Below are 18017 nucleotides of genomic sequence, written 5' to 3' on the forward strand. Positions count from 1 at the left end.
CCTGTTAGAAAGACTAGAGACTGGGGCAGAGGTTCACCTTCCAGCAGAACAACGACCCTACCTAAAACACACAGCCAGAGCTACAATGGAATGGTTTACATCAAAGCATAGCCATGTGTTAGAATGGCCCAAAGTCCAGACCTAAATCCCATTGAGGCTGGGTTCACACCTATGCGAATTGGATGCAGGTTTCTCTGCATCCAATTCGCATAGCAGGAGATTGTGAACAGCTATTTACGGAGCCAGTTGACATATCTCCACAGGGGCTCTGGTGTGAGTTGCACAGGAGCCCTGTGCGTGTTTTGCTCCGTTTCAGGTCCGAATTCAGCCAAAAATTCAGGCTGAAATCGGACCTGAAACTGTGAATGGAGACGCTCGGGATTCCTGCTGTGAGCCGCTGCGTGTTATTGTGTGAACCCAGCCTCGAAAATCGACTTGAAAATTGCTGTTCATAGACGCTCTCCATCCAATCTGACAGAGCTTGAGCTATTTTGCAAAGAAGAATGGGCAAAAATGTCCCTCTCTAGATGTGCAAAGCTGGTAGAGACATCCCCAAAAAAACTTGCAGCTGTAATTGCAGAGAAAGGGGGTTCTACAAAAGTATTGACTCAGGGGGGGCTGAATATAAATGCGCCCCACACTTTTCACATATATATTTGTAAAAAAATTTGAAAACCATTTATCATTTTCCTTCCACATCACAACTATGTGCCACTTTGTGTCGGTCTATCACATAAAAATAAAATAAAAAACAACATATAGGTTTTTGGTTGTAACATGACAAAATGTGAAAAATGTCAAGGGGTATGAATACTTTTTCAAGATACTGTATATCCATTCAAGGACATGTCCACTTTAAGAAGGGGGCCATAGCATTTGGGATTAGGGGTGCACCGAATGGGTTTTTTGGTGCCGAAACCGATACCGAAAATGAAAAATACACTAGGCCGAAAACCGAAACCGATACCGAAACAGCACCGATACCGAAACATATTTAAAAAAAAAATTTTTATACAGGAGATGGTCAGGGACTGGCGACATGGTACAGGAGACCGTCAGGGACTGGCGACATGGTACAGGAGACCGTCAGGGACTGGCGACATGGTACAGGAGACCGTCAGGGACTGGCGACATGGTACAGGAGACCGTCAGGGACTGGCGACATGGTACAGGAGAACGTCAGAGACAGAGGATGTGGTACAGGAGGTGTGCCCGCATACTGCAGCCAGGGTGTGCCCCCATACTGCAGCCAGAGTGTGCCCCCATACTGCAGCCAGAGTGTGCCCCCATACTGCAGCCAGAGTGTGCCCCCATACTGCAGCCAGAGTGTGCCCCCATACTGCGCCCCCGCATACTGCGCCCCCATACTGCAGCCAGAGTGTGCCCCTATACTGCAGCCAGAGTGTGCCCCCATACTGCAGCCAGAGTGTGCCCGCATACTGTGCCCCCATTCTGCAGCCAGAGTGTGCCCCCATTCTGCAGCCAGAGTGTGCCCCTATACTGCAGCCAGAGTGTGCCCCCATACTGCAGCCAGAGTTTGCCCCCATACTGCGCCCCCATACTGCAGCCAGAGTGTGCCCCCATACTGCAGCCAGAGTGTGCCCCCATACTGCAGCCAGAGTGTGCCCGCATACTGTGCCCCCATTCTGCAGCCAGAGTGTGCCCCCATTCTGCAGCCAGAGTGTGCCCCCATTCTGCAGCCAGAGTGTCCCCCTATACTGCAGCCAGAGTGTGCCCACAGAGTGTGCCCCCATTCTGCAGCCAGAGTGTGCCCCCATTCTGCAGCCAGAGTGTGCCCACATACTGCGCCCCTATACTGCAGCCAGAGTGTGCCCCCATTCTGCAGCCAGAGTGTCCCCCTATACTGCAGCCAGAGTGTGCCCACAGAGTGTGCCCCCATTCTGCAGCCAGAGTGTGCCCCCATTCTGCAGCCAGAGTGTGCCCACATACTGCACCCCTATACTGCAGCCAGAGTGTGCCCACATACTGCGCCCCTATACTGCAGCCAGAGTGTGCCCCCATACTGCGCCCCTATACTGCAGCCAGAGTGTGCCCCCATACTGCAGCCAGAGTGTGCCCACATACTGCGCCCCTATACTGCAGCCAGAGTGTGCCCCCATACTGCAGCCAGAGTGTGCCCACATACTGCGCCCCTATACTGCAGCCAGAGTGTGCCCCCATACTGCAGGCAGCCTGTGAAGGGGAGAGGAGAGCGGCGTCCGCTGCCTGTGTGGTCACAGCGCTGGGAACATCACAGCTTTCATTTCAATAGCTGTGTGTTCCCGGCCGCGCCGTCACACACAGCCCCTCCCCCTTGTCCGGGCACTTTGATAGACAGATCACCCGCAGGATTGGACGGATGATCTGTCTATCAAAGTGCACGGACAAGGGGGAGGGGCTGTGTGTGACGGCGCGGCCGGGAACACAGCTATTGAAATGAAAGCTGTGATGTTCCCAGCGCTGTGACCACACAGGCAGCGGACGCCGCTCTCCTCTCCCCTTCACAGGCTGGCTGCAGTATGGGGGCACACATTGAAATGAAAGCCGTGATGTTCCGGAGGTGGCTCTCCTCCGCTACAGGACACCCCCATGATGGGCGGTACCAGGGGCGGGGGTGGAGCCCCGCCCCCACACAGGCCACGCCCCATTTTCGGCTCCATTATCGGCAGTTTTTCTCTTTCGGCAATTTGCCGAAAGGGGCATTTTCGGCCGATATGTTTCGGCGGCCGAAATTTCGGTGCATCCCTATTTGGGATCTGATGTAGACAAAACTGGAGTAGAGGGAGGCAGCGGGTGTTATGGGGTGCATACACGGATTTTCTCATGCCGCGTACACACGATCGGAATTCTTGTCAGAAAAAGCTCTGATGGTTTTCCAGACGGAATTCCGACGGAATTCAGCTCAAGCTGTCTTGCCTAGGTGACGTACAACACGTACGACGCGACTAGAAAAAAGAAGTTCAATAGCCAGTAGCCAATAGCTTCTGTCTCGTAGTTGAATGTGAGCATGCGTGATTTTTGCCATATCGGAATTGCATACACACGATCGGAATTACCGATAGAAAGTTTTCCCGTCTGGAAAATTGAGAACATGCTATCAATTTTTGGCTGGCGGGAATTCGGAAAGCTAAATTCCGATGGAGCATACTCAGGTCGCATTTTCCAATGAAAAGCTCTCATCGGTCTTTTTATGGCCGGAATTCCGATCGGGTGTACGCGGCATCAGAGTGGTTTTCGGTCAGTACGCTTCACTGACTGCTGCTGACTATTTTAAGAGCCATGTCCTAGATTATCAAATACAGAATAACATGTACAAATTAACACAGCTCCAACCAGTCCAGGCCAGTTTGGTGGAAACCAGTGAGGGGAATCCCACTCTTCATACTTCAATTCTTCTAGCTCACAGATTGGCCAGTTATAGTAGAAAATGCAAAAACCACAGATTAGTCAAGCCAGTTCTCTCCTCCAACATGAAGGTATAATGGCCACTCAAGTGGAGCCTGCCAAGGCCCGTCACATGCACCCACCAATAAAAAAAAAGAATGGCACCCATACTCCAAGCTCTCCAGAGCTTGAATCAAACACGATTCCACCTTAACAGTACATGGGCCCCACCAGGATCCTCAAACTATAGACCAAGAATGTGTGTGGTAAGGTTAGGAAGCTATTCCATACATAGTGCAGGGGGACACTTTATTCTGTGTTCTAACAAAGCAATCAAACTTATTGCATTGGCCCAGAACAGAAGGTTTACTATATTGGCAAAAACTGGAGGACACCCTACTATATGGTCAGAAACATGAGGACACTTTTCCCCTTCGATGATGGAGTTCAGGTGTCTCCACTGAAGGAGTCGCAGATTATGCACCCTGTCCCTCAGCCCTCTTAAATACCTTTGGGATAAATTGGAACATTGATGGTAAGCAAGGTCTTTTTATTCAACAGCAGTACCTGACCTCAGATGGGCACAAATTCCCACAGACACCCTCCAAAATCTTGTGTAATATCTTCCCAGAAGAGTGGAGAAGGTTATAGCCCCAAGAGGGGTAGGGGGAGGATTGACAACTCCATATTAATAACCATAGTTTTAGAATATGATGTCCAACAAGCTCATATTAGGTGTGATGTCAGGTACACAAACCTTTGATGGAGCTATACAGGAAAAAGGGGACAAAATGGTGCTCTAATTTACCTGTGTTAATTCAGTTTGAGCTAGTGAACTCTGTAAACAACATACATTTCAAAATACAACTGATGGGAGCCTAGGAAACAGAGCACATTGACCTCAACCCTACTGAGCACCTTTGGGATGAATTGGGCTGCTGCTGGATGAGAAGACCTGGCTCACCAACATCAGAGCCTGGCCTCACAAATGGGCACAAATTACTACAGACAACCTCCAAAATTTTGTGGAAAGACTTCCCAGAGGATGTTATAGCCACAAAGAGGGCAAGTCCAATAATAGCCACAGGTGGAGGGGGAAACTCTATATTAACCACTTCCCGCTCACTCTATAGCCAAAAGATGGCTACAAGCATTCAAAAATAAGTTGCGCTAAACACACAATTACTAAATGTTTACTATTATTTGAGTCCATCCAGTGAAGTGATTATTCAAGGTGATCCCGCAATGATAATAAAAGAAAGTGCACCAAGAAGTGAGCGATATTCAGAAACGCGACTTCCACCTTTTATAGAATGGCCACTTATCGACTCCCTATGATCTCCTATTACGGAAGATCACATTCACTTTCGGCTCTATACCAAGCCAGGGCCATTGGTGCATCCAGGGAAAATCTCACTTCAAGAACCTCCACCGCCCCGATTGGGCATGATTGTACAGGAAACCCAAAGAAAAATAGAAGCCTCCATAGCATAAAATCTTTGTGCCATTTATTGACTATAGTACGCTTACTGGTATGCAAGTAGTATCTGGCATAAAAACAAGCCAGCCGGCTCAAAGTTGCACCCCGTCACTCCGGGACCTGAGTGAACGCAGTGACGTCAGTACGTTGCTCCTCTCTACAAGTTTTGTCAGAAATTACATTAAAAAAAAAAGATGGCTTCAGCATGAGCTTACTTTGCCAGGAGGTCGTCATATGGCAACGCTGACAGTGTGAGGAGGAGAGAAAAGAGAGTCGATAACCTGCTTGTGTTAAAGGGACATCTACACTGATTATCACTGCCAATCATTGCCCACCAGTGCCTTCTCTTAGGTTTCACCTATCAGTGTTCATCAGGGCTACCTCATCAGCGCACATCAGTGAAGGAGAAAAAATATAGCTGTCATAAAATTTAGCAAAACTATGGGAAAAAATTTTTGGCAACATTTTCTGTCTCTTAGTTTAACAAAATATAAAAAACCCAGTAGGGGTTATTTACTAAAGGAAAATCCACTTTGCACTGCAGGTGCACTTGGAAGTAAAGTCTCTGTAGATCGGATGGGGACGTGCAAGGGAAAAAATTTTTTTTTAGCTTGCACATGATTGGATGCTAAAATCAGCAGAGCTTCCCCTCATTTCAGATCTACCCCTTAGATTAAGACTGACTGCACTTCCAAGTGCACGCTCAGTGCACTTGCAGTGCAAAGTGGATTTTCCTTTCATAAATAACCCCCAGTGATGATTAAATGCCACCAAAAGAAAATATTAACTCAAAAACTAACACTCTATTTGTGTAAAAAAAATAAAAAATTGAATCTATGTACAGTGTTGCATGACTGCTCAATTGTCAAAGTGTGACAGCGCTGAAAGCTTAAAATTAGCCCAGGCAGGAAGGGGGTAAAAGTGGCCAGTAGGTAAGGGGTTAAAAGGTGTTGTAAACCCTCATGTATATTCACCTTAAAAAGGGGTTGTAAAGGTTCGCATTTTTCCACCCTAATGCATCATGCATTAAGGTGAAAAACATCCAATACCCAGCCCCCCCTGTTTTACTTACCCGAGCTCGTTTACCTGCTGTGCTCGCCCCCCCATGTCCTCTTCGCTGCTCAGCCTGGCCGCTGATTGGCTAGAGTGGATGGATTGAAAGCAGCGCAGCCATTGGCTCACGCTGCTGTCAATCACATCCAATGACACGGCGCGTCGGGGGGGGGGGCCCGAGTGATAGAGTGAGCGGCTATAGCGCGCCCGCAAGAACCACCATGCGAGAGAGATTGCATGAAGGAGCTGAAACAGCCGCTGAGGGAACCCAGAAGACCAGGTTCGGGGCCACTCATATCACCGTTGACGGTGCTGCGCTCAGTGCGCCTGCGCACCGCTGTCTACGGCGCATGCACCGTAGAAAGTGGTGCCTGTCTTTCGGCAAATACCTCCTAAACTGTGTAGATTTAGGAGATATTTCCTGGAACTACAGGTAAGCCTTAATCTAGGCTTACCTGTAGGTCAGAGTGTGTTGTAAGGGTTTACCACCACTTTAATGCATCCTATGCATTAAGGTGAAAACATTTCTGACAGTGACCGCCCCCCGTTTTACTCACCTGAGCACTTTGTTCCCTCGGCAGTGACACGCTCTTCCCCTCTGCCCAGGGTTCTCAGCTCTTGATTGGATAGATTGATAGCAGCGCAGCCATTGGCTCCCACTGCTGTCAATCAAATCCAACGTCGTGGGCGCCGGGGCTGAGTCCGGCATTCTGTGTCTATAGAAACAAATGCTGGACTCAGGTACACCCGCAAGGAGGAGCCGTGAGAGCCGCTGGGGGACCCCAAAAGACGATGATTGGGGACACACTGTGCAAAACGAACTGCACAGTGGAGGGAAGTATGATATGTTTGTTATTTAAAAAAATAAGAGGGTTTACAAACCCTTAAATGGCCATGGTTTTGGAGTAGAATATCCAATAAGTTCATATAGGGGTGATGGAAAAGGACCAGAGGTCCACAGACTTTTGGCCATATAGAGAATCTCCAGTTCACAAGCAGGCAAATTGGATATAATGTATTTTCTATTAGAGCAGAATGATGAACGAATAAAGACAATATAAAAAATAAAAAATTTAATTCAGAAAAAAAAAAGACAATTCTCTAGGATGATATGTAGTGTTAAACACACAGCAGGTTCCTCAATCCAGACTCTTCAGAATAAAAATGTACATCAGTTGTGGTCACTTACCTTGGCCAGTCCCGACATGGTCGAGGGTTGTCTGGGGTGACATAATGGCATGGCTCACCATGGTACAGAGAACACCAATGACCAGGTGCCATTTACCTACTCTGCTGCCCATCGTCTCCTCTGCCGCCATGTGATGATCTGGTCTGCAGACGTCTCATCTCTGCTGTCATGTCACACCCCTCCTCCTCCTGCCCCAAGAGACCCAGTCCCTGTTCCATACGCCTGGCATAAGACCTATTCTTGGCTGCTAACTGGATATGCTGAGACTTGTAGTTGCACAAGCACAGCTGAAGAGATCATTCCAAGCGGTATGGCTTCGGGCGAAGAACTTACACTCGATGAGCTACATCCTTGTATTTCACCCATAAGAGATGCTCACTTGACTACTGCCATTATCTGTCTGAGCACTGAGCCCTGCTCCGGCCCCATCCCAAGAGATGGGAAAATCTGCAAATCAAGACTCAGAATTCCGCCCACCAGATCTCTCGTACGTCACAGCCATTTGAAATATTCGGCTAAAATGAACACAAATACTGTTGCAATTACTAAAGCAGAACCTGGTCAAAATAGTCAAATTATACAGTGCCTTGAAAAAGTATTCACAACCCTTGAAATTTTCCACATTTTGTCATGTTACAACCAACAACGTAAATGTATTTTATTGGGATTTTATGTGATAAACCAACACAAAGTGGCACATAATTGTAACATGGAAGGAAAATGATAAATGGTTTTTAACATTTTTTACAAATAAATATGTGCAAAGTATGGCGTGCAATTGTATTCAGCGCCGAGTCAATACTTTGTAGAACAACCTTTCCCTGTAAGTCTTTTTGGGGATGTCTCTACCAGCTTTGCACATCTAGAGAGTTACATTTTTGCCCATTCTTCTTGGCACAATAGCTCAAGCTCTGTCAGATTGGATTGAGAGCGTCTGAACAGCAATTTCCAAGTCTTGCCACAGATTCTCAATTGGCTTTAGGTCTGGACTTTGACTGGGCCATTCTAACACATGAATGTGTTTTGACCTAAACCATTCCATTGTAGCTCTGGCTGTATGTTTAGGGTTGTTGTCCTGCTGGAAGGTGAACCTCCACCCCAGTCTCAGGTCTTTTGCAGATGCTAACAGGTTTTCTTCTAAGATTGCCCTGTATTTGTCTCCTTCCATCTTCCCATCAACTTTGACGGGCTTCCCTGTCCCTGCTGAAGAAAAGCATCCCCACAACATGATGCTGCCACCATGTTTCACGGTGGGGCTGGTGTGTTCAGGGTAATGTGCAGTGTTCGTTTTCCACCACACAAAGTTTTGCTTTTAAGCTAAAAAGTTCCAAATTTTGGTCTAAAATGACTAGTGCACCTTCTTCCACATGTTTACTGTGTCCCCCACATGGCTTCTCACAAACTCCAAATGGAACTTCTTATGGTTTTCGTTCAACAATGGCTTTCTTCTTGCCACTCTTCCATAAAGGCTAGATTTGTGGAGAGCACGACTAATAGTTGTCTTGTGGACAGATTCTCCCACCTGAGCTGTGGATTTCTGCAGCTCCTCCAGAGTTACCATGGGCCTCTTGGCTGCTTCTCTGATTAAAGCTCTCCTTGCCCGGCCTGTCAGTTTAGGTGGACGGCCGTGTCTTGGTAGGTTTGCAGTTGTGCCATACGCTTTCCATTTTCAGATGCTGGATTGAACAGTGCAACGTGAGATGTTCAAAGCTTGGGAGATATATATATATATATATATATATATATTTTTTTTTAATAACCTAACCCAGCTTTAAAACTTCTACACAACTTTATCCCTGACCGGCCCGGTGTATTTTTTGGCCTTCATGATGCCGTTTGTTTAACAAGGTTCTCCAACAAACCTCTGAGGGCTTCACATAACAGCTGTATTTATACTGAGATCAATTTACACACAGGTGGACTATTTACCAATTAGGTGATTTCTGAAGGCAATTGGAACCATGTAATTGTATTCAATTGTAATATGACAAAATGTGGAAATTTTTTCAAGGTGTATGACTACTTTTTAAAGACACTGTATAGAAAAAACTATTTAAAAAAATAAAACTCAAACTACAAATACTGCTACTATAGGTCAATTGAATTTTATTGTAACCATACCGGTCTGCCCTTATGTTGTAAAGCGTTGCGGAAACTGTTAGCGCTATATAAATCCTGTATAAGAAGTGACTGAAAACGGTCTTCATATTATCTTCCCACAAAAGTTATACAATTATCTAGGTCTATACATTGTATCGCAATGAAATGAAAGAAAGAAAGAAAAAATGATACAGAGGACAAGGCTTTCATTGTTTATTACTTCAAAGAGCGCTGTTTACCCGCCACATGGGGGGCAGCACAATGACAATCATAGAAAGTGCACAAATAATAATACTGATAGGACAGCAGGAGGATGCTGTGTGATGTCACGGCCAATCACAGAAGTCATATTTTATACATTGTAACAAGTTTTATCACTGAGAATTCAATGCCACCGTGACCATCCACTCATTGACAGATCTGTCATCTGACCGCATGGTATGGACCAATCCCAGGAGAGAATATGCAAAACTGGGAGGAAAAGCCCATTGTTCTCAGCAGCCAAAAGGGATTCCAGGCATGGTTTCCCTAAAGGGGCTCCAATGTACTTTAAAAGCCAACTCCACCAATAACTCATGCTTCCATTTTGCATGGTTTCTTACATGCTGGCTTTGAATATCACTGGAGGATATTCCCAGTTCCTCAACTGCTGCAATATAACAGGAAAATAATGGTATCACCCTCTTAAGGATTACCCATCATGTGCCATTTCTGCTGTGGGCCCAGTAAAATAAATGCTTTCGCTTTGGCCTTCTGTTAGCGGTGGAGCCACAACCTCCCCCCATCACTAAAGTCTTCAAAATGGTGGAGTTGGCTTCTAGAAAACCATAATTAAATTCATATAAAACAGTTACCAATACCTTAATTAGGCAATATTTGATCGTTGGGTTGTTCATTCTTCCATATAGTCTGCAGTTCTCTGTAATCGCCCATTTTGGGTTAAATATGTGTCAGAGAAGTAACAATTGGCATTTTTTCAGTGGGATTCCCAGACAGGAAGTATGCTGTGTGTAGGAAGAGATTCCACTCCCCCCTACTATACAATATATACATTTATATTTATTTTCCCAGTTATGATGTAGCTTTTATATATTTACCAACAGGAAAAACATTTGTACCATTTTATTGCTGGTAAATCCAAGTGACGGCTCAGAATTCAGTTACAGGCAAAGTGTTTTGGAGTCTCCTCTGGGTTTTTGTTTAGCGTGGGCTCTTTATATTGCATGGGTTGCTGACTGACCAGCAACAAGTGGGGTTCTTCCTCAATGGGTGTAATCAAGCAAGAGAAGTAGGTACATAGATGGCAGCTCGGCCCTTGGAGTCCAGCACTCACCCAACACCAGGGGCTCCCAGGTCACCATGGATAGCACCAACATTTAAGAGGGCAACTGTCTTACCGGCACTAAGGCCCTAAATAGACTTTACAGCATTCCATAATGCAAGGTAAATTCTGTGAATAGGATAGGGGAGTGCTTAACTCAAGGCTCTGAGGTGGTTCCGATTGCTGGAGTATGACAGCTCTCTCCTGCCTTGTGGGGTCCCACCAGAGTCCCTGCCAAAATTGGCTTGTATAGGAAGAAAGGGTGCAAGCACCACGCTGTATGGATTGGTCCAGCTGTACATTTTTTAGTTCTGTCAATTAAAAAAGTCCCATCAAGAGTTGGCATCCAACAGATTCCAGGGGTTGTACACATGCCCCTTCTTCAGGGCTACAATGTGACTTTGATTGTGCAAGTGAAATATGGACAGATGATTACCCCAAGTTCTAATTCTTTGTGAACTGCGGTTAGGATCTTGCTCAGTAAGTTTTCTAACGCCTAACCTTGGACCACAAAGACTTAGAACTCTTGAATGATCACTTGTCCATATTCAACAGGAAAATACAATTTTCAAACTCACTGGATATCTTCTTGGAGATCATTAAGGGAGATGTGATGTCTTCACCACTGGGTCATACTGTCGCTTAATGAGGACTGAACATTGGCAAGCAAAGAAAAATAAAAAAATGCATATCTCCATTTTGTAGCAAAGCTGCATCTACAGCATGTACAAACTTTTTTTCTTTAGTGTTCAAAGGACACAGGAATTCAGTGACTGTTGGCAATGTCTAAAAGATCAAAAGTAGTCCACCTGAGAGGTGGGCAACAAAGTACTAACTGTCCCACAAAAAAATAAAATAAAATAAAAAAACACACAAAAACTAAGGAACTGCATGCCGCTCAAAGAGCTGTCTGAAAGCCCTTACACCTGAAGCTGGTATTTAATGGACTCCAAGAAAAGGAATTTACAGCGAGTACAAAAAAAGCGCAATTTTCTGTCTCATTCATTGAGGGACACGTTTGGTACGTTCAAAGCTAGTCCAACCTAGGGGTGGGCAACAAACAGCAAACAACTGCTAAAAGGCCCAACATGAAACAAGAACTGGGGCATGCCTGCAGCTCAAGAACTATCTGAAGGATCACCACTCAAAGCCAGCACCTAGTGAGGCTGAATCCCCGACCTGGCAAGAGGAACATAAGAAGACCAGGAGAAAATATCTGACATCAGACATGACTCTCCATAACTAGTGAGGAACATGTCAAAAGTGGGAGAGAAATGCTGAAACAGACCACAAGTGGGAAAAAACTGGTCAACCTGGTCCAACCAGAGGGGTGAAACAAAAACAAAGAACTGGAAGCAGGCAGGGGGACCCCGGAGAAATGTCCTGGTAAAAAAATTAAAATGAAATTAAATAGAGAAAGCCTTAAATCTTAACTCGCCTGATCCCATAATGATCAGAGTAACAAGGAGTCCATATGAAGAAGGATTAGTAAACACAGACAGTGAACTCTGTTCAACTAGAGAAGCTAAAAATTGGTTAGGTCCCTAGCAGAGTTGAGGAAACAAGCAAACACGAGGCATTCTGAATAGAGGAAGGGTTATTCTGGGCTGGTCAACAATTTTGTTTAGGTTAGTGTCCAATCCTCCTTAAGTGGTAAAGGCTTCTTATGTCCCTCAAGTGTCCAGAAAGAAAACCAAGCCACATTGTAGCCCTGATGAAAAAAGATGTGTGCAACTCTCCAGGTGTCAACCCACTACAACAGTGGTTCTCAACCTCAGTCCTCTGGTACCCACCAACGGGACAGGTTTTCCTTTACTTTGCACAGCTGCTTTAAATCAATGTCAATGACATGGTATTGATGAGAGCTATTTTATCTAAGGGAAATTCCAAAAACATGGCCCGTTGGGGGTACTTGGAGGCGGCTGAGAACCACTGCTCTACAAGATCCTTTAATTGTGACAAAATATAGATCTGAATTGATCCCTATGGCTTTGCATACTCATCCTTTCACTCTAAGACAAGGTAAAAGGGGGTGGGGATGGGGTTGTCTACCATTTATGTACAGGCTTCTCTTACCCGATTATAAATAATAAAAAAAAATAAACAAAAATCTTTATACTGCTGGCTCAGTTCCCTAGGTCTGCATTAGGAGAGCATAGCAGACATTGGCCACATATCTGACAAGGTCAAACAGCAGGAGAGGGATCACACAATTGAACAGAATTGTATGATCCCCGGCACATGTTCTAGATGTTGGGAACATTTTACATAAGAACAAACACTGGTGTGTGAATTGGGGTCCGGCCCAGGAGCCCCTTCTGTTCAGCACCAATAAGCACGAGTTCAGTAATAGTTTTCTCCCACGGGATCCCTTCCAACCCTCTGCCCTCTCCTGTGACACTACAGAAGCTCCCCGTTCTCGTCGGCTTTGGAGAATTAACACTGTTCAATAGAAAACAAAACAAAAAAACAAGAGAAAAATTCTTTTGACTCAAAATACAGATGCGGTATAACACTGTGGGGCCCCAAGGGGTTCCAGGAATCTTTTTACAGAACCAAACCCTTCCCATAGAGTTTAGACAATGAACTTTCAATGTTCAAAAATGAATGAGCTGCCGTTAAACTATACAAACTAACACGATGGCTCCATTCTCAAGCGGACCATCATGCTTACTGGAATCTTCCATGGGTGACTAGGTCCACTCATGGACAGCTCCACCTCTACCACAAAGAATGGGTCTCGTCACTGCCAAGTCCATCTTTATTCCTCTTGGAGTGACCGCTTCGCCCTAACATAGGGCTTAGTCGTAAGAAATGGTCACCTCTCAGTTCTTTTGAGGCGGAGCTGCCCTTAAAGTCAGGGTCCTCTCCAGATAAATCCCCAGTCAGTCCACGCCGAGCAGCGGACATGGAGCATCAAATCCTAAGGCCTACAAAAATGATTGGCTGATGCAGCAATGAGGATTGTACAAGCTCAGCTAGATACCCTCCAACAGATTGTCAGTATATAGTGAACAAAATAAAAAGCCCCCCCGTTAACTGCCCTGGGAACCTGGGGCACTCCTTGTTGGGTGGGTTATGTACAAGACAGGTTCTGCAAATTACAAATGTGGGAAAAATCCAGCCTGCAGAGCTCATAGTTACTAAGATTTCTGTAATTCGTGCACGACCATTAGCTTAATGAAGACTGAGGCCAGTTGGCTGGGATGCATTAGCTCTTCTCCCACATCAGTGCACAGGATTGGTTTGAAAGATGTACGTAATCTTCCAGTTTAAAAAAAAAAAAAAAAAAAATCGTAAAGACAGAATAATGGCAGGAAAATAAAAACTGCCTCTGATGACACCCACACATCTCACGGTGATCCAGAATTTGGCATCTAAGAAAGAAAATCATACAGAGTGGCATAACAACCGCAGACAGCAAATCCTCGGGTGGCCACGATAACAAAATGGCAGCTTGCTGCGATCCTGGTTTGTGAAGTATTCCTGAGAGGCGTGCTGCCCCGGGTATCTTGTCAGTCATGTGGGCTGGTAGAAGTGTGTGTGGCCCAGATAGGGCCTCATGTACTACGATACACTTTGATTTTTCCTTCCCGGGCCAAAGTGTCGATCAGCAGCGCCTCAGAGTCTGCGTCGTGCACCCCAGTTTTGCGGAATTCACCAGCGTAGCGGTTGTTTTCCCAGTAGTGATGCCAGTTACCATGATTGTCTGCACCAAAACCAAAAACATTCACCTGGGGGAGAGGGGAATAAAACAGAATATAAAAACCTCCAAAAAGTAACCAATAACTACATGTCAACCCTTAACCCGTTTAGCTCTCCCCCCTATACACACCCCATGGACCAATTCTTACATTGCTGCAATGAACCTGTTCACATTAAGACCATACACACACACACACACACACACACACACACACACACACACACACACTTGTGTGTTTACTCATTTTAAAGCATAATGGCAACAGAAATCACCCAAATGATCCTGATCAAAAGTTTACATACCCCAGTTCTTAAAGTGACACTAAAAAAGGTAATTAGTTTTTTCTTTTTTTAAATAACAAACATGTCACACTTACCTCCACTGTGTAGCTAGTTTTGCACACAGTGGATTTGATTGACAGCAGCGGGAGCCAATGGCTGTGCTGCTATCAATCAACAGCCGAGAACCCCCTAGCAGAGAGAAGGCACGTCCCTGCGGGACAAGTTCGAAGGTTCAGGTAAGTAAAATAGGGGGGGTGTTTCAGGCTGGGGGGCCGGTCACTGACAGGTGTTTTTTCACCTTAATGCATAGGATGAATGGTGTTATCGCCATTTTGCCAATAAGAGAATAAGGTGCCGATAATAGCACCAAAAACACACGCGATTTTACTCTGCTTATGGTTTGTTTTTGTATAGGTCACATGACTCAAACTGCATCAAAAACGCAACATTTGCTGTGCTTTCAATACAATTCAATAGGGGGGGTGCGTTTTTTTTTTTTTTTTTAACTGACCAAAAAGGGCTGACAGGAGTAGTGACAGCTGCATCACTACTTCTGTTAAGCCAATGTTGGAAGCAGCAAGAGGAGCAGAAGACTTCCTATAGTAGGGAGACAACACCCCCCCCCCCCAATGGTTTTGTAACTCAGAGCTTGTGTTATCACCCCATTGTGCGCACTCCTGCAGTAGGACTATGTGAAGCCATACTGATGCACAGTATAGATCTTTTCACCCCATCATCCCGCTTCTGAAAGCAAAGGGGTAGCTTCAGTCAGCCACCATCCCTTGCCCACAGCAATAAGAGGGGCAGAAGGACTGCTGGAACTTCATACAGCTCACTGCCCAGGTTACGCACATCAGTGATAACCCGGAGGTGGTCATGTGACCTCAGAATTAAAGAGTCCCTGTCACCAGACCAATATATTAACATAAAGTCTTCTGATAAGATTATTTGTGCATTAAACCTACAATATTCATGTTATTTACCTGTAAAATCCTGCCTTGGGTAGACATACAAAACCCCCAAGATTGCTGTTGGTGGCACCATGTTTAAGGTGAGGTCAGAACCCCTGGCAGATTCCAAGCTGTCACTGAAGTGACACACTAGATTATTCCCCTTCACTCCTCTCCCAGCTGCTACATAAAATTGTATGTAGGAACATGAGGGGAGGGACTGAAGAGCTGGGCCAGCACAGACAGTATGATTAGCAGTGGCAGGTGGTGCTACCTTTGGTGGGAGGGGTGTTTAGGAACAGACCCGACCACAGGACAGGAGCCCCCCCCCCCCCCCCCCCAACCACCACTTCAGCCCACACCATACCCACACCCCCCCGGTCCCTGGCTCTTCTCCGTGTCCCTCCTCTGTCTGACAGGCTTCCTCTGCGTCTTCTCTACATCACAGCGGGCATACGTCTCCTCCCTCCTCCTCCTAGGCCAATAGGATGGCTTCTCCTTTCAGCCAATCGGAAAACAGGTCTCAGGACCCGCTTCATGATAGGCCAGGAGAAGAATCAGTGTGACAATAGCGAATATTCATTCACTATCGTCACAAAACTGGGTGGGCTCAGGGCGCAGGACAGCCTTTTTTGAAGCCTATTAGAACTAATCGCATGCTCTAATCGCATGCTTAAAAAAATAAAAATAAAATAAAAACCCTCATGGGAACATCCGGCGTCCTGTATGTAGATTAGGGGGCTGGACACATGGATAATTGGGGGGGGCGGCACCCTTAAAGCGGAGGTCCACCTTAAAGTGGACCTTCCGCTCATTGGAACCCTCCCCCCCTCCGGCGCCACAATTGGCACCTTTCAGGGGGGAGGGGGGGTGCAGGTACCTGTACAGTACAGGTATCTTCACCCAGTTCCGGCGTAGATTCTGCAGAAGGTACGCCCCTTTCTGAAGGTCCCCCGCTGCCTGCTGGGAAACACACGGATCCCAGAGACAGCGGGGACCATCCTTATTGTGCATGCGCAGTAGGGAACCGGGAAATGAAGCCGAAAGGCTCCACTTCCTGATTACCATACCCAAGATGGCGGCGGCAGCACCCAAAAGACGATCGAGAAATCGGCTTCGGGTGCCGACATCGCGGGCGCGCTGGGTGGGTAAGTGTCATTATTTTAAAAGTCAGCAGCTGCAGTATTTGTGGCTGCTGGCTTTTAAAAAAAAAAAAAAAAAAACGGCGGACTCCCGATTTAATGGACAGACTGATGATCAGATAGAAGTTGCTAGAATTTTACAGAGTGTCCAGACTTCACCAGTTGGGATCCATTAACTCACCTCATCGCAGACATGAAGGGCAAAGAAAAGGACCAACATGCCGGTGGAGGGGTATCGGCCTTTATGTTTTGTCCAGCTGTCATGGATGTATTTAAAGAAAGCTGGATTGTAGATTTGGACCTGTGAAGATCAAACAGAAATCAGAGTGACAAACATTTTCCCAGATACATCATCACACATTACAGTATATATATTTGACCATGTCTTGCCACCACCAAGGAGATAAACGGTCTGTGCTGCACATTGCATATATTTCAAGGGAGAATCCGGCCACTATGAAGAAGAGTCAGTCCTCGTGGCGGTCCCTGACTTCTCCGAAGTGCTGCACATAATATTTAGTGAATGTGATGCTTTGGGAGATTGTCAAAGACTACAGACATACCACAGGAGATGGTCAGAGACTACAGCAGCCATCTTTAATCTGGATTCCATGAAAGGGAAAGATAGTTCCATGACCTTTGGTTAACTAAGCCTCCCATCAGATGGTGCCGGGATAGTTCCAGGTCCAACACCACTTGGCAGAGCCAGCAGCATGACTGCAAGGATGCAATTCTGGCCCCCCCTGTATGGAAGGGGTTCTTCACACTTACCACCAATGTAAGGGGCAAAAATAGAGAGATACACTGAACCTGGGACTTGAATTACATCTCCAGGGTATGATACAGACACAAAATCAAGTTCTAATCAAGTTCTAAAATATCAAAACTTTATTTGGACATACAGTGGGGAAAATAATGATTTGATCCCCTGCAGATTTTGTTTGCCCACTTACAAAATAAATGAAGGGTCTATAATTTTTTTTATCATAGGTGTATTTTAAATGATAGAGAGAGAATATCAACCAAAAATCTAGAAAAAACACGATACAAATGTTATAAATTGAGTTGCAGTTCATTGAGTAAAATAAGCATTTGATCCCGTACCAACCAATGATAATTCTGGCTTCCACAGACTGGCTACAGTAAATGCTCATATGGTAGACAGATTAGTCCTATCAATTTAAGAAGGTGCTCCTAAAGACAAACCATTAGGTGTATAAAAAGACACCCTTCTACAGAACCTCTTTCTTCCATTCAAACCTCACCATCATGGGCAAAACCAAAGATCTGTCAAAAGAACCTCAGGGACAAGATTGTAGACCTGCACGAGGCTGGAATGGGCTACAAAACCATCAGCAAGAAGCTTGGTGAGAAGGAGACAACTGGTGGAGCGATTATTCGCAAATGGAAG

At 45.7% G+C, this 18017-nt stretch overlaps 2 protein-coding genes across 2 annotated transcripts in view; both read right to left on the reverse strand.

Annotated features, from left to right (window-relative positions):
- LOC143929521 (C-type lectin domain family 18 member A-like) overlaps window positions 1-7487 on the reverse strand; it is a 29033-nt gene extending 21546 nt beyond the window's left edge. Inside the window, exon 1 of the mRNA XM_077453421.1 lies at window positions 7107-7487. Coding sequence (XP_077309547.1) covers window positions 7107-7236 — 130 coding nt within the window. The 5' untranslated portion in view covers window positions 7237-7487. The remainder of the gene's footprint in view (window positions 1-7106) is intronic.
- A 1910-nt stretch (window positions 7488-9397) lies between these two features.
- Window positions 9398-18017, reverse strand: part of ST3GAL2 (ST3 beta-galactoside alpha-2,3-sialyltransferase 2) — a 30481-nt gene continuing 21861 nt past the window's right edge. The window contains exons 6-7 of the mRNA XM_077463340.1: window positions 16788-16907; window positions 9398-14261 (exon numbers count right to left, since the gene is read on the reverse strand). Of these exons, the coding sequence (XP_077319466.1) occupies window positions 14088-14261; window positions 16788-16907 (294 nt within the window). The 3' untranslated portion in view covers window positions 9398-14087. The remainder of the gene's footprint in view (window positions 14262-16787; window positions 16908-18017) is intronic.

Source organism: Lithobates pipiens, unplaced genomic scaffold (genome assembly GCF_037356315.1).
Source record: "Lithobates pipiens isolate NorthernLeopardFrog02 unplaced genomic scaffold, aLitPip1_a1.2 Scaffold_10, whole genome shotgun sequence".
Classification (NCBI taxonomy): Eukaryota; Metazoa; Chordata; class Amphibia; order Anura; family Ranidae; genus Lithobates; species Lithobates pipiens.